The sequence below is a fragment of the Lissotriton vulgaris genome, chromosome 6, assembly GCF_964263255.1.
Source record: "Lissotriton vulgaris chromosome 6, aLisVul1.2, whole genome shotgun sequence".
NCBI classification, from domain to species: Eukaryota; Metazoa; Chordata; class Amphibia; order Caudata; family Salamandridae; genus Lissotriton; species Lissotriton vulgaris.
Genome location: NC_141694.1, coordinates 881,349,960 through 881,372,643, shown reverse-complemented (window position 1 = coordinate 881,372,643; position 22,684 = coordinate 881,349,960). Strand labels below are relative to the sequence as shown.

At 42.5% G+C, this 22,684-nt stretch overlaps 1 protein-coding gene across 1 annotated transcript in view; it reads right to left on the bottom strand.

The window, feature by feature from the left end:
• Nucleotides 1–22,684, bottom strand: part of SYNE1 (spectrin repeat containing nuclear envelope protein 1) — a 2,319,318-nt gene that overhangs the window by 538,843 nt on the left and 1,757,791 nt on the right. Inside the window, exons 107-111 of the mRNA XM_086926873.1 lie at nt 8,063–8,182; nt 6,412–6,612; nt 6,070–6,243; nt 4,955–5,086; nt 4,087–4,283 (exon numbers count right to left, since the gene is read on the bottom strand). Of these exons, the coding sequence (XP_086782999.1) occupies nt 4,087–4,283; nt 4,955–5,086; nt 6,070–6,243; nt 6,412–6,612; nt 8,063–8,182 (824 nt within the window). The remainder of the gene's footprint in view (nt 1–4,086; nt 4,284–4,954; nt 5,087–6,069; nt 6,244–6,411; nt 6,613–8,062; nt 8,183–22,684) is intronic.

Below are 22,684 nucleotides of genomic sequence, written 5' to 3'. Positions count from 1 at the left end.
GGTTTGGTATAGGCTAACTGGCGCCTCTTAGACAGTCTCACAGTTTTATTCAGGTGCAAATATTTATCTCTCACGGTGCTACAAGGTAGAAGGAACCACCTAATCCTTCCAATAACGAGCATACGCTTCAAACAGAAACAAACTCCTTAGCACACGTATATCACAATATAGTTCTATATTGGTGTTGCCACCCAATTGACACAATTGCAATACGTAGTCCTTGGTAATACAGGTATGTCCACTCTATTATGTCCAATGGACTCCACTTCACACTTTGGTTGAGTTTGGCTTTCGCCTCGATAATTTCCATTCGTCAGTCCCCCCGTTCAGGCTCAGCGTGTTCGCTCGGTCATGACATTATAACAGAAGACCCCCGTAGAACCCCTATGCGGGTTGGAATTATCACCGCATACTAATAAAAGAAAACGGATTTGAAAATAGCCTTGAAAAAGTCGTTGGGTTATACTCCCGGTCACGACGAAACACGTAGCGGCTGTGTGGAGAACTTGCAACATTCAAGAATAAATTGAATACCTGTATTACCAAGGACTACGTATTGCAATTGTGTCAATTGGGTGGCAACACCAATATAGAACTATATTGTGATATACGTGTGCTAAGGAGTTTGTTCCTCTTTAGCACCCTTGCCCTAAGTACCAGGGGTACCACTTATTAGGGACTTACAGGGAGTGCTAAAGGTATTACCAAATGTAGCTCCAAGATAACAATTGTACAGTTCTGGGAAAGAGATCTGGCACTGGGGACCTGGGTAGCAGGAACCCAGTCCACTTCCTGTCAAAATTGCATTGAATACCATGCAAAAAGTAGGAGTGACCATGTAAAAAAGGGACACTTTCCTACAATCACAAACTTAAAACCTATTATAAGGAAGGGCCCCTTGTGAAAGGGGAGTATTCCTCCTGCAGGCTTCACACCATGATGTAATCGTTGTACCTCTAATGCTGTCAATCTTACCACTATCTCATGGAAAGTCTCTCTACATTCTGGGAATATCCTGCCAGGCATGGCATGTTGCATTATAAATGGTTCTGAAAATCTTAAAATTGTTTTTTTCCCCAAAAGTGCAACAGCTTCCTATTGCTCTGGTCACCACCCAGAATCGGGCAGGAAGACAGGCAAGAAACAGAATGGACAGACATTTTGCCCTAGCTGAAAAAAGTGATGCTACACTTGGATGGTATAGCAAAGGCAGTATTAAAGCAAAGGTTGTGTCCTTGCTAATCATACCTTTTCACGCTGAAAAGTAACTTAAGTGGTAGAAAGATGATCTCCTTGTTCATAGTACCTCAAGCCTCAAACAACACGACTCAGAATGCTCAAAGGGCAGCACACTGCCTGAGAATGCTTGTTGTTTCATATAGTTGGATAGTGACCCAGGAGAATGTGTGTGAGTGCTCTTTTCACTGTGGAATCTTTTGATTACTTTTTTCTTTTAAGGGAAAAAGAGGTACAAACAATAGTTTGTCATGCAGCGCAAAAGTTGCACCCTTGAAGATGTAAAAGAGAAGCAAGCACTCCTGTAACAACGTTTGGCTTTAAAATACTTCATTGAAATATATGCACTGTGGTAACTTTAATTTGTGTTTCTGCCTCTCCTTGAAAAATTTGAGCTAATGACTTTATATATTCAAGGTCCATCATAGGCTTATAGTATTTTTTAAGAACAAAAAATAAAACAATATTAAGGGGTAGAAGAGCACCGTAGCTGTAGTATTGCCCCCAAGCTTGTGCAAATTAATCTTACATGTTTGATCATCAGCGCTTCTCACAGAGCACAGACAAGGAACAACTCCAAATACAGAGTCAAAATAAAACCAGTTTCGCTTCAAGGTTGTATGTATATATAAAAGTCTCATCATTTTTATAACATAATTTCTGATATTCTATGAAACATACAGTAAAAACATGCCCTACAGCTGACATATGATTTAGACTTAGTCTTTAGGGTCCGCATGGGAATGTGGTGCACAGCATGTGTGAAATCGAAGGAAGCAACTTACGGTACCACAGCAAGAGGGTGCCAGATTGCCCCTCAAAGCACCAAATGTAGCTCCAAGATAAGAAAAGTGGGCAAAATAATTTCACTTCCTAGTGCACCAAACCTGTTATTTTGCCAGTTTGCACAAAGTCCGAGATCATGGTTCACTACCTTCCCCCAAATCTTCTCTTGTCTTAATTTGCACTAAAGCACTTCGCACTTTTCATTGCTTTGATAATTCTAGTGAAGACTCTCTTGTTAGCTGTCAGGGTGAGACATTGGGTCCACTTAGACAAGATCACTATTGTGTATCAGTCCAGGTAAGCTTGTGTTTTTCCAGGTTGCTAAAAGCATTATGATTGATGTGACTATCGAATTGTATAGAGGAGACCCTTAGATTATAATTTCTTAAAGAACTTCATACCATGAAATGTAGTTACTTTATCTCCATCCGAATTTTTACCGTTTTATGGAACTTAATTTTTGACAAGTTTTTATGAAATCTACCTTTATATGTTTAGTATGGCTTAATGATGAAAACAAAGTTAAAGTCAGATATCTGAGCAACAAACCGTTTCTCTTGGTTGTGATGGGATACAAATACTGGATGAAGTACAGTTACATTTTCAGAAATCGTTTAAACAAAGCACCTTCATGCATGCATTCACACACACACACACACACACCAGTCACATAACATGCACTCTCACAAAGACAAACATTTTGTACACTATTCCCACTCTCTCTCTCTCTCTCTCACACACTCCCCCTCCCACCCCACTCACCCAGCAGGTCATATCAGTCAGCCAGCACAGGGACAGCAGCGAGCAGCATTACGAATTCCATCATTACTTTTTTGCCTCCCAGGCCAAGGACACAAGCACACAATTGGACAGATATACTAAAATGCATACATGTAAAAGGATCTTCCCAAAAATCACATGTATGCACGCACACAAACACACTTACAGACACACACAAGTGCACACAGTCATACCCCAAAAACCAGGTTAGGTGAGCAGGTCAACAAAGGGGCATCAATAAGTGGCACCACAAAGTGCATTCCTGTTTTTGTTACCTCAAGTTGGACTGAGGAGGTTCCCTACACTGAGGGAGTGGATTTATTTTCAATCCACAAGTAATAATCAAGTCGCCATGCTCATGAGAGCCAAGGGAAGGAGAAATTACAATGATTAAGACATAGCTCAAGACTTTTATGTCCCTCTGAGGATCTACATGGTGCATAAATATGGAACAATCAAGCAAAATATGGACGGGTTATGCAATACCCAGTTTATTTCTGTACTTAGACCTATTATGGTAGTGGTGGTGACAACCTTCTTTTCATGCCTGCCTCTTCTGCTTCTCTCACCACCAAGCTGAGGGAGGGTTTGCACCAGATCAACAGGAGTCCATGCATCCCATAATGTGATTGGAGGTGCAGTGTGCTCTCAATCACCAACAACATTTATGCAACTAGACAAATGCCCTTTGACACAAAATGAGTTTTACACTGTCATTTAATGAAGGCCAAGCTTTACTTGATAATGTATCTACATATCTGCTATGAAATCGATTTTAATTTGTCTTTCACAACATTTGAGAAGTTAAATAGTGTGTATTTATGTACTGTTTTCTTCTATTTATAAATGAAAGAAGTGGTCTAGTTAAAGCTGAATCTTACGTCAAGATCACTGAAGGTGATGATTTCATATAAATTTTAGTGCTCGCCATGTGTACATTAGCCCAATGTATAATGAGTAATTTAAATAACAACCAAATTATCTGAGGATGGCATAGCAAATTTTCACAGCAGGCTCAGTTCCACAAACAGAGCAAGATCATTGTTGGCAAAGTAAAGTGAAAGCACTCATCTCTTCTTGTTGAATCTGATAAATAAGTAAATATGTCTAGTTGAACCATACTTCCATCAAATATTTAAACATATTTGCATGCCATACATTTAGCAGTCAGCGTACACTCATACGAAAAACACAATGCTAGTCTAATCACAGGGTCTCACAATCATGTAAACACGTCCTCACTGTGAGACTAATCTTCACAGTACTAAAGTCCAGGCACTTTACCTTGTCCAGTGCTTGAGTATGGTTTCCAGTCTATGAAGTTCCTTGGACACCTTGTTTGTATTATTTAACCAGTGCTCCCCCAACTGGTTCAATTGGCTCTCTAACTCAGAGCAGCTAATGGAAATAAGAAGTCTCTTGCCGTCATCTAAAACCTGATACAGCTTTGGTTGGTTTCCCGTAAGACTTGATTTTAAACGCTGCAAAAAGAGAAAGATGAAGTGGCCTGGTAGTTTGTCATTTTATGAAAAGTAATAGATTCAATAGATATTGTTTGACTAAAACAGTAATCATCATTAATTGGCAAATTCAGATGTTTGCACAATCATTTCATTCTTCTGCTCCAAATATCAAATTTTTGTAAAAGTTCAGCAAAATATTAAAAGGCAAACACATTGAAAACACCTACAATTTTGGATGGCTTAGAGGCATCCTACGTGATTTGATTCTAATTATTATTAACTTAATATGACAAATTTATCCAGCATTGCACATAACTCTTGTCAGAGTGTTCTCACTAAAGAGCATATGTACTTTTACTGTGCATTTTCTACAATATTTTAGACAATTGTTTCACTTCATGCAAATCAAAAGAAAAATATTCAGTAGGGAGCACTTAGTAGTGTTTGCAATACGAAGGTGCCATAGAAGAAGCTTTTATGCACCAACATACTTTTAGAATAAATTCTGTCCCTCAGAAGAGTCACCACTCAATATTTTCCCACCTATTATTACAGATAAATAAGATTGCGTATAGCATTTCATAACGGTGCTATTTTGTGGCACATACAGTAAAAAGGATAACTGTGTGAATTATGAACAAGAAAATCTCACTAATGTAAGATATTTGAAATAGAAAGAGGCAGCAGACCTGATACAGCGTGATCCTGTCAGTGAGCCTTTCCTCAGACTCCTCCACTAGTCCAACAATGGGAATGCTGTTCTCCACCACCTCCAGCTGCCTACTGAGCTCTTGATAGTTATTATCCAGGTAAGTCCATGTCTGTAATAACAGCAAACATACAGGATCGCATTGGCTGTGTATAGATATTACTGCACACCATCTAAATGTAAAGCCACTCTGATTTGTGGTAAAACATATAAAAGCAGAGCTGGTTAATTTGCACAAAATTACTTGTACTTGGGTCCACATTTACATGTATTACTCTGTTTTTGGCAGGGGTGCAGTTCCTAATTTTTCTCAAGATCTCTACACTGGGTATCTAAAATGTACAGTAGTCTCATTGCAAACCTGAAAGTTACCATCCTTTTGATTGCATATCTGTTGGGAGACATGCATTGGAAGTATCAATATTTATACAACATAACAATGAGGAGGTCCAAGCTCTTTTCTCCATTTAATGTTTCATAACGAAAAACTTTACCTGTACTATGTGAGTTCGCTACTTGCGAAAAGTGATGCAGCTACAGGCTTGCACAATCAGTTGGTCTGTGAGCGCAACTGTAAGGTCATTCTCAGGACATGATCCAGAAAGCTTGTCTAAAGTGTCCCATCATGTACCTCTATCAAAAACCTACAAATGCGTTACAAGGGGATATTACTTAAATCATATGGTATGATATTAGAATATCGTATTCAACATATTGTCTGTCAAATTATAGTTACTTGAATTTTAATTATGAAAATATTGCCCAAATATATTTAATAATAAAAAATCTACACAGAATGGGGCACTGTTTCTGTAAATAATATTTAGGACACAATGTTTCTGTCAGATGATTTATTTTATAACAATATTTCGACCTACAACCAACCATATAAATATGGATAAGGTTTCGAGCGAGTGTGTTAGTTCATACAGAGGATGAAAAATGATTCTCATTACTGTGACCCCAAAATCCTTCTGGTTGCACCAAAGTCAGAATAAAATAGTTGAGTTTTCAGTATGAAATATGTTTATGTTTTAATCAATGACATTAGTGATGCTTCAAGGCACCAGTCCTGTTATGGTACTTTCTTCTCACCTCCAGAATGTACTCGAGCTCCACACCCTTTTTGTGGGCCTGCTTGAGGATTGTTGAGGCCTGTGTCATAAGTTCTGTGTGGGATTTGCTTTCCTGAAACAGGGAGAAACTGCTGATTTTCCTAAAGAGAGTCTCTGTCAAGATCATGTGAGATTCCAGTCCTTGGAAATATTCCTAAAGGATCAAAACACACAGAAAATATTGGACAAGATCTTACGATGACAGTAATATTCAGAAGATCAATCATTTTTTTGAACATGTGGGATGACACTTCTCTCAAACAGACATACCCAATGAGACTGTAAATTAGAAGACAACAAACATTGTTTTGTAGAATATTACCTTGTGCTTGCCCAGGAGTACTTGCACCTCTTCTTTAGAAGTAACCATAATTTTCAGATTTCCAGCCATCTTTTCCTCCCCAGTTTCTATCAGGTCCGCTAGATCCTGCAGAGCCCGCTCATATTGACTTTTGAGAGCCAGATTCTGATTCAGTGCGCTGCGCCTGGAGCCAATTATCATAATCAGCTCATCGTACATGTCCTTTAGGATGACAAAAGCAGACATAATGACTTAGTATATAAAACACTACAGTAGTTCTCTATGGGATCTCTCTTATGGCCACGGTCTAAAATCACTTCTAAGTACCATGTAGTGGAAACTTTCCATGTATTCAGATTTCACTGGGTTACATGGGACACACTAAATATTGATGACAGACACGCATATTGATTCTCTTGCTTTACAAAAGATAAGTCTGGGTTGAGCAAAAGCTGTTACTGGGAGAGAACTAACTTTGGAGCAGGTATTTGAGGTGAATGTATCTGCAGTGGAAGAAAGCAGATTTAATTGAAGGTGACTGGGATTACAAAAATCGCATCAACCTTTGAGATACAGCAGGAATGTTTATGAAAATGACCATTAGATGTGGTCCTATGGTCATATGGATAACACTGTTGCCTGATCCTAGAATATACTTCACCAAATGTTGCCTTCTGTTCTGAAACAGGAGTGACCAGAGAACATTTCACAGATAAAATGTATTTTGGCTACAATCTGCAATTATATCCACATTTCTAAAATTCAGTTTTCTACATTTCTACAAATTAAAAATCTTGAATGAGAAAAAGCTGAGCTAAAAATAACAAGTGTGGGAGCATATGTATGACTAAAGAGCACCAACACACTTGAAAGATACTTTGTCGGGAAATTTATGTAACAATGTCCAATTCATCAAGTTTCACCTTAGAGTGGAAATCTTATGGTGAACATTCACTAAGCCCTTTTGACACGGTATTCACACAAACCATCATGTACTTCATATTTTGTGTTTATTACTTAAGGAATTCAGATAAAAATACTCTATACCTCTTGAGAAGTCAAGAGGCATAGTCAACAGAGGCAACATTTTTGTTTTGAATGTGTGAATTTTGAGCTTGTTCCTGTAAATGTCTTGCCATATGTAATTTAATGCATATTTGTTTCAGAGCTGTAACATATAAGAAAAATATGATTATGCAATTGTTGCCTTTAGAGGAATCAGTCATATATTAATTTAGACAACAGTGAAAGAAGAATGGTACAGGCCTCAACTGTCTTCAATCATTTTGTTGATGCGCAAGTAGGAAGATCAATATTGGAACTAGAAGTATTATCGGATATGGGTGACCTTGATTTTATTTTTTCAATAACTATACATTAATGATAATAACAAGATGGGTTATGAAATGTGATATTTTATTTTTATACACATGTGTCTGATTTAAAAATTGTTGAACCTCAATCGAAGAAATCATCTTTTTGCATTGACTAGGACTTTATTCACACATACATCCATCAACACTCTACATAAATCAAACAACACTCACAGAAGCAATTCAATTAGTGGATTCTGTATTTCAAAAGTAATATAATAATATGTAAAAATCAATGATTTGAACAATACAAGATTTTTTTTAAAAACTTAATTTCAAATTATTTCAGTAAATCTCACCTGAAATCTAGACAGCTCTTGCATGGAAGACTGGTCAATCTGCAGTTTGTCTCCGAGCCGCTTCAAGTCATTGATTCCTACATCCAGTTCTTTCAGGCTCTCCTCTGCCTGCAGAATTGCCTAGGAGAATGAATCAGAATGATTACAAAGATTTTCTTAAAACACAGAACTGCCTTTTCAAATATTTAACAATAGAGAGACAACTATACAATTGAGACATGTGAATGCATGCTACCAAATCAGCAAAGCATGCCCATAATCACAGACCCCACTCACTAGACCCAGTCGACATTAATGCCCAAAATTCTTGAAAACAGGATCCCACAGTGAGCCATCAAGCACTCTCAATACTCAGTTTCTTCAACTACATTTAATCTGCCCATACCAACATAACAGCAGAAAAGGCGGAAAAGGCAGTAATGAACATCGTTGCCCAAAGCAAACTGAAAAAGATAAAGTAGGGCAGCCTAATACCCCTAGGGTGCAAAGGAGGCCTGGCACCAGATCGGCTATCACGCAGCTTGGATGAACACAGCGCGAGTGTGAAGAACTCTATGATGGCACCATTGCCATCATCCACCCCTCGGATATAGGAGAAACAACTAATAACTCTCACAAACCAAACCCAAATTCGTCATCAGCATGAACGACGATCACTGGCCTGCTTTGCTGACAACACTTAATTTCATTGTTCAGTCACTCAGATTTCACTCAGAAAATTTGGAAGTTCGAACAGATCTCTTAAAACCATTGGACAAACTCAACAACCTTACTGTGCGAGTGCAAGGATCTCCATCGGCGTCTGACCCTTTGGTGCCTCCAGAGCTAGGAAGATGCACCTGTTCACCAAGTCTGAACAAGTTGTCAACCCTACCAGATGTCCTAGCATTTATCATCATAGATTTAAAGACTCAAACAATACAAACAAAAATGTCATCAGTGCCTTGTAGTAGTGATGGAAGTAACGCCATGCAAGAGCCCACCAAATGAGCCTTAAATGTCCCCTTCTCCCTCTGTTTCACAGCATGCCCCCACCAGCTTCAATGTTTTTGATCGCTTCAAAGGACATATGAGGAGTACCGAGCCTATGGCACAATGCAGCCCACCTGGAGAAAGCCATTTAAAATCAGCAACGACAAACCCTGTCCAATGGTAGCAAGAGTGCCAAAGACTGTGGGAAGCAGGGAACAAACAGATAATCAAGCAGCCAACAGCCATTGATGACAGACCCCTGATAAAATAAACTAAATATACTCCTACTTTGAGAAAAAGAATGAAGCCCCCTAAGGGCACATCTCATGTTCCAGGCCCAACAATTGTAAGCTTCCAAAGGAGCCAAAACTTCCCCCACTACTAAAGTCGATATATTGCAGGATGTACAGGCACAGGTCTCCACCAATATGGTCTCCCCACACTTCAAAGCAGCCTTGACGTTCAAAAACAGTAATCTATCCTCTGAGTGGTAAACAAATGGGGCAAATGCCATCAATCTTACCTCCATGGAAGAAAGGATAATACCACACCCTGACACTGAAGACAACCCTAAACACTTATGTGGCTAATAAGCCCTGGTATTAATAGAAGAGCCAGCTGCCACAACTCATCACCTCAAACTGAGGAATCTTATAACTTCAGCGGAGAACCTCTTGAACAACATGGGGATTCCCCAATTTACAGTGGAAAACTATCACTACATGCATCATGAAGCCGTCAGATGTGTAACACCCCAACAACTGGGCAGTCTTTCTCAAGTTGTCCACCGAGAATCCCCTTACCCTCGTTAGCAGAGCTTTGGTGTGAAAGCACAACCATTAATCGCAAAAGCAATCAATAAAATGCCGCTGGGAGCTGCAACAGCTCAATGCAAAACTTACACCACCATTCTAGTAACTAGATTTTTCTTTCTCCTCAATATGCATCAAGAGGTCCCCAAGACATACTAAACAGGCGAAAAATCTTAAAACTACTGGGAAGCCATACATCCCTGGCTCATCTCACTAGCACTGAAATACTATCAATCATGTTTCTCCCACTAAGAGGCAACCAATCGAAGCAACCAACTTAATAACATTGTCTATACCCAAACAAGTGACTTAAATTTGGCATGAAAGAATAAGTTACTAAACTTCGGTAATGCCTTATCTGGTAGAGTCTAGATCTAGCAACAGATTCCTACCTTAGAATTATCCCCAGGCACCAGATTGGATCTGGACATTTTTCTACAGCGATACCACTGCGTGTCAGTAGAGGGCAAAGAGCAACTCCGTAATGACGTTGTCTATCAGATATGACATCGTCAGATGCCAGATAAGCCTTCCCCTGATGCACTGACTGCAGCTTTTTCCACAACTGTTTCTACGCTGAACGTGGAGCCACATATAGAAACTGCCATGGAAACAGTGTGCTCAAAAAGAATCCTCTTTTTGAAAGACGCGTACATTAATTATTACTTGTTTGGTCTGTCTTACATTTATATATGTTTTTGTTTTAACCAACGAAAAGCACAAAGGTGCATAGAAGGGATCTGGAAGAAAAATTAGAACCAGTTTGAAAGCGGTGTGGATGGGTGGCTCAGTAATGAATCTGCGGCTAGATCTAGCCTCTACCGGATAAGGCGTTACCCAAGGTAAGTAACTTATTCATCTGACAGAGATCTCTAGCCACAGATTCCTAGTCTCCGAAGCGAGGAGAGGAGGCGAAAGCAGGCCTGAGGATGAGGAAGAATCAAGGACACTAGCATCACCAAGCGCAGAAACTCAATGAAACTGCAGAGGATGCGGAGTCATGTGATCATCAACATCATTAAAATACAAGTGTGTCAAGAGAAAAATAGCAGGGGGCTCTTCTGAAAGCAGAGGAAGGTAGTCCGAAGACGACTGATACATCAACGTCATTCCCAACATCGATTCAGTGCAGAGAAGGTGACACCTCGGCGTTGGGGGGAGGGGTGAAGGGGGATGGAGACAGAGAAGGGGTTATCCGTATTGGTGGATCCAACACAGGCATCACAACTGGAAACCCCAAAGGACTGTGCCCTGCAGCCGCGATGGAGACGATCGCGGATTCGGAGGGCTCTGCTGACACCAAGGGACGACCCATTGGTTTGGAGTTAGTCAAGCTGCACCAACCTCCCCGGGCTAAGAAACGCACCAGAGGGAGGTTGAGAGCCGTAATTGGCATGGAGGAAGAGATAGTATTCTCTCATCTAAGCCAGAGTCGCCTCTGTGCCAGGAAACACCAGAAGGTGCAGCCCGGGTTCTCGCTCCGACTCCCAAAGCGTAGGAATAGGACACCGCATGTATTCAGTAACATTGGGGAAGGATGCAGCACTAACCGCCAACGGCGTGACTTACCAGGCGACCCAGAGGATGAAGGACTTACGGATCTGGCCCTGGAGCAGTCATCGGAGAAAGAAGAGGACCGTGACCAAGTAGGGGCCATTGACCACCCCTTCGCCAACAGCGTCATGTGCCACTCCTGCACCATCAACTAATGAAGCTGAAGACACAAGCCGCACCAGTCGGAGTCAGGGTGGGTGCCTAGACCCAACATGCAAATAGGATGAGGGTGTGGGGTCAACATCGTAGACCTCAGAGATATCTAGAAAAAACACACTGTTCCGTGGTGGTAGACCAAAATGGCCAGAGGTACAACTCTCCGGATCCATGTGGAAGCATGAAAAGGAAGAAACTGATGTCAGGACTCTGACAACATGACATCCGTAGGACGACATTGTTACGCTGTCACCTGCCGCATTCTACAGACGCACAGAGGTGCTGCTGCAGAAATATTTCTGGATCCAGGCTGGCACCTGGGGATGGTTCTAAGGAAGGAATCCGTGGCTAGACATCTCTAGCAGATAGGGTCATTGTAAGAACTGGGAATAACGCATACAAGATAGGGACTAAAGATTACCCAGTACAGTTTTGTGATCCTGTCATGACAGCCAATTACATCAGAAGCAGCCCAAATGAAACCTTCTTGAGCCTGAGGAATGCAATAGATAGCAGCATTCATCCCACAGGAAGAAGAAGAACAAGAAAGCATGAGAGGGGCATCATATGCAGTCCCAAGTTTGAACACGGAATCAGACTGGTTGTGACGGTAACCAGCCCAAATCAACTAGCAGGAAAATGACCTCCCACCCTGCATTCGCCTAGCATATCTGGTTCCACACTGGCTTAAAGACATGCTCCTGAAAAGCAAGAGGCTTGGGCAGCTTAGTTGAGGATGTAGAAGTGGTCATCTACTGGCAAAAATTCAATGTAATCATGCTTCAGAAAACATGGAGTACCACTTCAATGCCCCTGTTTGGATACGTGGAGTTTCGCTCAGCAGCAGTCAAAACAAATGCAAAAGGTAGACCCAAAGGTGGCCTGGCCATTTATATTGCCTCAGATCTGGATGTTGGCACAGAAGAAATGGTCCTTCACTAACTATTGATCATGATTGTACTAATTCACAACTGGGCGAATGACCTTAAGACTCCTCTTATGCTAATACATATCTATATTCCCTGACACCCTCAGTCAAAACGAGAGATCATACCCAAACTGGAGTCAATAATAACAGATTTAAGTCAAAAGCATGGCGGGGCTTCCACATTCTTATCCGGCAATTTTAATTCACATTTATTAATCAATAGTCATGGAGATTAGACCATACTGCTACAAGACGGCCTCTGGCAAATATACCATCAAGTCTTCCCATCTACTAAGGGACGTATTGGTTTTGTGAAAAAGATTTTGGGTATATGCCTTCAAGCTGGTTTCAAATCACTGAATTGAAGAGCAAGCGTGGATCAGCATCCGCTAAAAGCTTACAATGCCTTGAATTCATGCTCGATTATAGACTACATATTGATGAGCCTCTCCCTGTTTAGATACTTAGAATACTTCAAGATCGATGTTCACCAAGAAAGCTACCATAACACACAATCCCTGCAATTAAGCAATAACTATTTGCTGCTTTCCAAAAGCCTTGACTCAGGCTCTGCATCGCCAACCACTAGCCTAAAGATATGTCACAGCAAAGTTCTTTGAGGAGCATTGTCAAAAGACCACAGAAAAATGTCATCAAGTGGCTGAGCTTCAGTACAGCTTGGGTACTGGTAGCGAACAATCTGATTGAGGAGTTCCCCACCGACAAAGAATGTGGGCTCTCACACAAAATGGAAGATTCTGCCATAGGCTTCGCCAAAGGCAAGGGTCATTAAAAAGTAATTAAGCAAACTGCTAAAAACCCTTAAAAGTAACCCAACTGAGACGGGCTTAGCAATTAAAATCGCAGTCACTCTTAAGCTTTACAAGAAGAATTTTGGGCACTCAGACATGGTGCCCATGATAACTCCTGGGCAACTCTCCTCTTTGCTAGCAATTCAAGAAACGAGAAAAGGTGTCACAGTCTGCAAACATAGCAATGCACCAATGGGAAGAATGCATCAGCATAGCTCAAAGTACTCATGCTATGGTTCATAAAAGAAATGCAACAGAAGCATTCTCTGGAGTTGAAAGCATTGCAGAAAAGGTACACTCAACCAGGCAAAGCACAGAGCTCACAGTGTCAGGAATCCCTGGGGTGGAAACCGGCATAATAAAGAGACATCCCAATCAGCGGAGTACAGATTCCTGCACCTCACTCATCTACAAAATATGTAGGCTACTCCTGCAACCAGACCATTGGCATAATCACCAGGGGCAGATAAGAAGGTGGCCCAGGTTCAAACAGCCTACTGCAACAACTGCTCAAAGATAACCTGGAATACTGGGCGTCCTTATTAACACCTTTATTTAATCACTGCATTTTCACAGAACAAATACCTGAGTAATGGAGAGGAGCAATAATTCACCCCATATATAAAGGAGGGATGCCCTCCAATCCGGAAAGTTATCAACAAATCTCCCTGTTGAGCAACGAGTCCAAATATTTTACTGGTCTCCTATTAGAAAAACTGGAGTCGTGGGCAGATGAATACAGCGTTCTCTCCCCCACCAAACAGTGTTTGGAACCACCAAAAATCTTTTTTGCATTGGCCTCACTTGTGGATAAAACGATCAAAAATGTATCCTTGTAATACTCAAGTTTCATGGTTTTTGAAGCAGAATTCGATTCAGTTAAATGCAACATATTATGGCAGAAGCTTACAGCAAGGAATATGCTGCCCCATTTACCGAAAGGCATCATCACCCTGTACACAAACACCTGGCTTCAAGTAGAACTGGAGGACGACACATCCTTTTCACAAAAAATACAGATATCGACAGGGATCAAACTAGGTTGCGTCTTTCCTACTCTACGTTTCAATATACTCTTAGCAGATCTCTCTATAGCCCTTGGTGAAGTGAATTGCATGTGCCTTTAAACTTGGGAGATAAATCAACCTGCTGCCTACTTTAAGCAGATGTCACCCTCCTATTATTCAGGATTAGAGTGAGGATACAGTGGCTTCCGTATGTACTTCACTCCTACACAACCCAAAATGGATTCACTATTAACCTTGAGAAAACAAGAATAATTATTATCAGCAGAAGGAAAAATAAACCAGGTAGGTGGCGCCTAAATGGCCTTGCTGTCAGCATCCCTGTGGAATACAAGTCTCTGGGCATGACCATGGATAATCGCAGAACCTTTGCAATCCTACAAGGAGACCATAAACCCACATTGCTACATGCAACTCTCAAGCTCTCCAAAAAGGTCCAAGATCCCTCCATTGACTTCCTAATGAAGGAGATCTGTGTTAAATTTCTACCCACTGTGACTTATAGATCAGAGGTCATGTATGGAATGGGCTCTCTCCTGCTTGATAAATTAGCAGTGATTGTTTGGCCCCCTACCAAAATAAGCCTCTCCAGCACAAACTTGGTTAGAATTTGGCCTGTACAGGCAAGTCCTGGAAAGACAAGCTGCCTTCCTGAAAATATGTTTTAAGCTATGTACAGCAAGCAATGATACTCTGGAAAACCAACTTTGGACCGACATAGCTAACATGGCCAGCTACTCCCCAGCCCGGGTTTATCTGTAATAATCTCTCCAGAACCTTCAGGCAGCCGCATTGTGGGCAGCCCCCATATCCTTTGCTAACTTCAAAAACATAATCACCAAGCTAGCGCACCAGTTATCATGGCTGGCTGACAAACAAAAACTGGCTTTACATTTGCATGCCTGGTTGGTTCTAAGCAACTATATCAAATAAGATCCGCAACCGGTCACGAATATCGGTATACCAACACAAATTAAACAACAACTTATTCGATACAGGTCAGGAGGGCTAACAGACTATGGATTGTACACTTGCACAAAGAAGAGAAACCCCAAATACTCTATGCAAACTATCAATCCTGCAGGGATGTCATGGTTCTCACGAGGCAGCGATGCTTTCGGTAAAAGCACAAGACTCTGATAACAACCCCACTCACATACTCCAGAGTGAATAGTAAAAGAGTATGAATGAGAAAAAAAACAAGTGGCATACAACTCCCACAAGCCACCATTCTGGTAGAACAACAGTACTAGCGGGAGGAAGGAGCCTGAACTACATAAGCTGTTTCTCTTCCTCAAGCAGGTGCTCGTCATTCTGTTTCCAGTTTTGTTTTAGAAGCAGCCTGTGGATTGTGTTTTTCCCTTGTTCGTTTGGTTTCAAGGAAGAAGTGCCGAAGAGCAGCAGTCCAACAGCTGTTCCGCTGAGGAAGCTCCAGTCCTGCCAAGTATCACGGATCAGGCATTAGACTAACACATTTCAGTGCGGTGCTCCGCATAACCGCACTGAAATGCATTGTTGCGCATAATGCATAGTCTTGCAGCTGTCACAGAAAGCGGGATGCAAACAGTCTGTAGCAGCGTGCCTCAGTGCTTGCGCGGGCTGCTCACGTAGGTTTGGGTGCCCTCCTAGCAACTCAGGATCAACCTCACAGAGCGGCAGGCAGTGCTGCCTGCTGCAATGTATCTTTTGTGATACCCGCGGGACGCGCAGCGGGGCTCAGAGTCACTAGGCAGCCTGAGTGATCATGTGACTGTCATAGTCTGGCCCAGGTGCAATGATTGACACACAGTTTCAGAATGGCCGTAGCGCCGCAGAAGAACATGTGACGTCAGGTCCTGCTTCCAAAGAATGCAGGAAGTCCAGTTATTACATGTCGCAACTTACGAGGAGGACTTTACTTTTGCTGCGGACTTGCCCGGCTGCTCAGCCTCACTCACTGGTTCGCGGGCAGACAGGGAATCATGGTGCTCAGCTCCGCAGCACACTGCTATAATTCGTACCTAACTAAGACTTGCCCAGCTGGGCCGATCGTGCTATGGGGCCGCCCAGGTACTAAATGGTTACGTCGCCCGCAGGCTAATTCTTTCCGGCAGCCCGGGACGGCCGACACGAGGCAACATGCAGTCAACTGACTGTGGTAAGATGATGAGAGGCTGGGGGTCGGTCATCACCAGTGCAGTCACACTGCCTCAGCCTGGTGCAGAAGAAGGCTAGAATGTTAACGAACGCTGTAAGTTAACCAGCCATTTGTCAGAATAACACAATCTAATGAATTTAATTTCAATAGAGTGAATGACTTATTATTCCAGTACTGCCACTGCACCAAGATAGCAGCAGTCGGGCAAGCGGCTCCCCAGCACAGGCACCGGCAGCCTTCAGTTGTGCACAGTCAGGAGTGTGGGCAGCGGAAAGCATCATTGCAGGGGTTATTCCCAGCCAGGGATACAGCCAATGGCAAAGAGAGGGTCTGGCTGGGGGATCATAGCAGGCATATTTAATTTTGATGATCCTGTGAAAGAGATGAAGAGCAGCACTACAGTGCAACCAAGGCAAGTATGTTAGTCTAGCCAGGGGCTCAGGTGGCACGGCAAGTTCACAAGAAGCCCTGCAAACCGAGTGGGTCGTAGGCAGCTTGAGGCAGGACTGCTAGGAGGGGGTGGTATCCGGAGAGCAGAAGCAAGCTGTTTGAGGACACAAGCATGTTCTCTAGCAACGCAGCAGACACTGCAGCTGGTTCAGGCACAGGAGCTCCCTGGGAGCGCTTCAACTGTAGTAAGGATGCCGTTCTGGCCGGTAGCTTGAGTTACAGGCCCGAAGCATGGGTTACTGGCCCGGGCTGGTGGCGGTTGGCCATGCTTCTGCTAAATAGCTAGAGTGTCCTAAAGTAAACAGTTCTGTGCCTTATGTGTTTTTAGACTAGCCTTACAGCCTGCTGCATGACACACAGTGGTACAAGTACTCGTAGGTCATAGCGCTGGAGACACACCGGACCCTGGCCAGGGAGGTCGGACGCTCAGCTTTAGAATTATTACCTCAGTCAGCCTGTTCTCCTGAGGCTTGTCCTGACCCTCCTCCCCAGTTATGTCTCATTATATTGTAATGTTAATTGCTTAGACTACCCATGCAACTTATCTGAGCCTAAGGTTAATTATAGTGGGTGGTGCCATGCTGTAATAGACACATTTATTTTTATTAAATGGTTCAATGTGTCTTTTTTAAATAAATTACAGTCTGCAGCCAGCTTGTGACCCCTAGGTATTTGTGTGCCCTTCCGTTTCTGGTGCTTTTCAGTGATTTTCAGATCTTTTTAGAGTTTTTTGTTGCTCAAATGGGTGTCATTTCTGATATTTCTGTTTCACTAATCTTCATTGCTTGATTTGGCTTGCAAGAACGTGTCACTCATAGTTGTTGAAATGTCACTCATAATTACACTGAAATTATAAAAATGTCACACATAGCAATCTGAAACCTTGGAGCTATGAAGCTCCTTGATCTCAGCGTCTCCACCCTATGGGATACTGACTTTATATTGGAAGCAGTAAGTGCCTTTGATGAGGTGGCAGTCGGAACTGGATGTAATAGGCAATATGGAACCGCACCTGAAGGGTTCTTTCTTTGCCAAGATACCGTGACTTTCCCGCGAGTTCAGTTTGTACAGCCTCATCTGTTGTAAACTGCGCGACTTAGCTAACACTTCTTCTTCGAGTGTTGCTGTCTGAGCAGAAATTTCTGGAGGAGCAAATAATACAATTTTGGGAGTATTGACTCTTGTACATTTAACAAGAGTTCCTGAAGACATTTGGGTGACGCTTTTCTTCGGCTGTGGATTACCTGTAGGAGCTGTTTATCCCCAGGATTACTCATTTCCTTTCGCTCTTGTTACAGCTTGGTTCATTTTAGTTGTTTCTACCCTATTTACTAATCACTCAACAGTCTCCTGAGGGGTCCAGTCTCTTTTTGACACGTTTTGGGGATTGCTCTTCGTATTGCCTTATATGAGAGCAGATGTGAGTAAGGTACAAGGGAAGAGTGAATGACCTACTGTTGCTATAAGTATGCTCTACATACGTTTGCCTGATTAATCGCCCCATTTTGTTCTTCTTTCTCACAACCACAGATATAAATCGTTCCCAGTGACGAGGCTTACACACCAGAGTGATCAGAGAGGAGAGGTATCCTCATTTTTTTATTGTTTTGTCCCATTTTCCCGTTTCTTCTTTGGGCAGCCTAACAGTGCGAGTTATACTCTCTCTCTCTGTGGGTCTGTGCAGGTGGGAGTGGGGAAACGAGTCATCGCCCCTGCTGGATTGTTCCGAAAGGTTAGTGGCTTACCTCATCTGCTAACCTGACAAGAGAAACACTTGTGCATATCATATGTATCTGTCCTACCCTTCTGAAAGAAAGACAGGCTTGTTAAATACCTCCGGTACTAGCACTGGGCATCCGCTCCGGCAGGCCTGCTGTAATCGCCTGTCTTTCTGCTGAGCATCCTACCTTGACAGGGACATTTGTGAATTTGAGCAGGCATTTGAGAGGACACTGACCAACGTGGTACATCATGATTAATATACCTATCAAGCATTCATCGATTTAACACCTCTTCTACGAAGTCAGTGCCTGGCTAAGCACGTCTCAAATGGACTGTGATAAATTATTTTTTTCCTCTGAAGTGGTTCCATGGACCGCATTAGCCACTGTTGCGTTAATTGATATATTTTGAAAGGTGCCAGTGACCCTCGATGTAGCAGCCTAGAAAGTGTTTTCTTTTCTGTATCCATACTGGAGTGTTTAACCTCTTCATAGTGAGGCCCATGTTTGTTATCCAGAATGCAGCAGTTTAGACAGGAAGTTATTTATTGCATGCCCACTGGGAGGTTTAACATCTTTTTAGTGAGGCTTGATAAACATACCTTTGATTCGCAATGTAACCATCTAGATAGCACTCTTTTTACTTCATGTACTTTTGGTGGTGTTATGAATGTATTATGAAAGGTGCCTGTGATCTCCAATGTAGCAGTCTAGATAGCATTTTTCTGTACACACAGGGGGAGGGGGGGGGGGTTAACTTCCTTCTAGTGAGGCTTGAGTCTGTGATCTGCAATGCACTCAATACATGCATAATAGGGGGTTCAAAGTCTTTTTAGTGAGGCTCGTGAAATGTGCTTGTGATCAGCCTTGTACCAGTCCAGATACCACTTTATTTACTTCAGGCACTTTTAGGGGCGCCAACATTTCTACAGTTAGACCCGTGGCCGGACAAGAAGGTTTCAGTTGGCCCAAGACCAGCCATATCACCAACACGTCTGTTTTTATTGAAGTTAGAGCTGATGTGCTTTTAAAAGGTAACAGTGGTAGGAAAACAAAGTATCTTGAATCCCTACTCTGATCTAAGCTGCAGAAACATCAACAGCACTTTAATCACTATACACCTTTTAGCGAGGTGTATGTTCAGACATGTATTTTTTGATTCACTTGGACACCCATGTTTTTAATACATATGCTTTACCATGTATGTTTTAACCTGGATCAAGATTAGCTTTTATTCTTAGACACTTGCACAACATGCATATAATGAATCTTGAGGTAGTGGTAGAATGTTCTGTCACGCCTGTTACTGTTAGTCCTATTGTGTAGCTCTCAAGGGAAATGTAATCAGTTTTCTTTGCTTTTCTGTTTTCTTCGAGAAACACGTTTGAAAACAATGCAAATTCCTTTTTATTATGTGTGCCAGAGAATGTTGTAATGGTTTTTATTGATCATATAAAATAATTTAATTACATTGAATATAACAGGAAGATAGTGGAATTAGTAACTAACATGCCTGTGGGAAATTCCACCTGCCTTGGGGTATCACCATATTGTTTTCTACCTCTTGCCCTCTGCTGGGGCCTGTTGCATGCTAAACAGGCCTCATCCTGTTCTTGCTTCCTATTATCATGTAATTTTCCATTTCTCCAGGAAAATCTTTGACAGCCATGTGGACAAACAGAGTTGTGAACCTTTAAAAACCAAATCTAACAGGGGTCAGCAATAAACATACAGCTTCTTCTGTCATACTGCAAATGCACCACTCTAAGGCTCTGAGAAAGAGCAGTGCATTTTAAATAGTATTTCAACTTGTGTCATGCACTTTGCAACTATGCCCATCAACCCTCTGCTTGGCTGTTTAGTAAGATAAGCATGGAAAGGCAACTAAGCCTACATGATGAACTAAGGTGAGATGGCAGCGAATGAAACCAAACAGGTAAAAAGGCATTCAAACGAGCTAACTTTTACTCAGATTACCCTTAAATATTTCAGTTTTTAGGTCTCGCCTGTCGATGCGCATGCGCATCGAGCTTGCGAGACTATGGGGGCTTATCCACTCTTGAACCAACTTGCAAGGATTCCTTGCAGTGCACGAGAAATTTAAGCTCAATGCGCATGCGCATTGAGCTTAAAAGCGCGTGCACATGCCCCCAGCCGCCTGCCTTGCCTACTCTCTCTCTCACACTCTCCCCCAGCTCCGCCCCCTCACTTCTTGATTGCACGGCCGCTAGGCCGTGCCTCCCCTACTCTTCTCCCCCCTCCTCCTCCTACTCTCCCCGTTTTACCTGTATCTGCTACCGCTTTTAAAACTTATGAGACGCGGCAACCTCTTAAAATGAGATCGCGTCATTGGTGATCTCATTATTAATGTGAATGAGCCCTCCTCAGCCGGTTACAGTTTCTTAATACCTGAACCGTTTCCCAGCATTCTATAAACTACTACGGGCAAAACATCCTCTTAGGATAAGCACGCACTGTGATGAATATATCTCTAGAGTTTAAGAATGGACTATGAAGGCAAAGCATGCCACTAGAGTTTAGGCGTGTTGTTAATCATGCAGTCCACCCCTTCCCTCACATGAGACAGTCTACCCGAGTACACTGTCCCATCCAGGTCTCCTTACCTAGTCGCCCGTATTGCGTTACATCCGACACGTCCTCTCTCCCATCAGCGGAATGAGGACGGACGGAGACTTGTGCTATTTATAGGGATATCTCATCTCACTAATTATTTAATGGGCATCTATTAACTAATTTACTTTTAACCTTTACCCAACCAATGTCGGGCGCCATTTTAGTAGTTTTTAACAATCAAACGCTTATGTTCCCCGCTTTACCGCTGCATCGCGTCTTTACGCGCCATTTTTGTAGTTTTATGGTTTTTTTTATCTTATTCAGTTCCGCGCATATCGTCATTTATTTACACTCAGTGAGGATTTAAAATCTCCCTCACTTATCCCATAATATATATTGCATTTATTCCCTTTTTTTTTCTTTCGGCGGTGTTTACTTAAAAAAGGGGCAAACTGCCGTCTAATCACGGAATGGCTATATCTCCGCGATCGCCATTTTGGTAGTTTTAAGTTATATTCCGGAACTCGCCGGGCCATAAATCTCCCTGCTCAATTCGTCTCTATTCGAGGCATTCCGCTATACATCTCGCTACCATTAATTGTTATTTGTGGCAGATGTGTTGTATATATATTATGCAAACATCTTACCCATATCGCTATTGCAGTAACTTTTTGGCCAAATTATATTTTGTGCAGGCATAGGATTAACATAGGATTAACATTGGTAACATCTCTATTGTAACCAGTACACCAATTATTTCAAACCCTTCATACGTTATATGGGATACTCCATTGTTTCCACAATATAAACATTCTACATGCCTCTCCATGTGTATTTAGGGATAACTCCTAAGCCCTCGTTGGAAGAGCTTAGAGTTCTGCTACGAGCGCACTCGAGCTGAAAATATGCAAGGCCCTCTCAGCGATGGTTACGGTTTACAACATTATCCTCTGTTTAATGGGAGCCAATGTAAAGGCTTCAAGTTTTACATAGTATTGTCTTTTGGGGCATACCAAAATAAGATAGGCCGCTGCATTTTGGACTAGTTGGAGTTTATTAAGAAGTCCTCTTGGTAGTCAAACTCACTCCCTCGCCCACCCTCACCCTCACACCCTCACTCATCCTCACCCCCTCATCCTCACACACCCTCAATCACCCTCACACCCTCACCCCCCTCACAACCCTCTCACCCTCACTCAGCCTCACACCCTCACCCTCACACACCCTCACCCTCACACACCCTCACCCTCACACCCTCACTCATCCTCACCCCTCATCCTCACTCACCCTCACCCCCTCACAACCCTCTCGCCCTCACTCAGCCTCACACCCTCACACACCCTCACCCCCCTCACCCTCGCACCCTCTCACCATCACCCCCCCTCACCCTCACACACCCTTACCCTCATCCCCTCACACACCCTCAGTCACCCTCACCCTCACACCCTCTAACCCTCACCCCTCACACACCCTCACACACC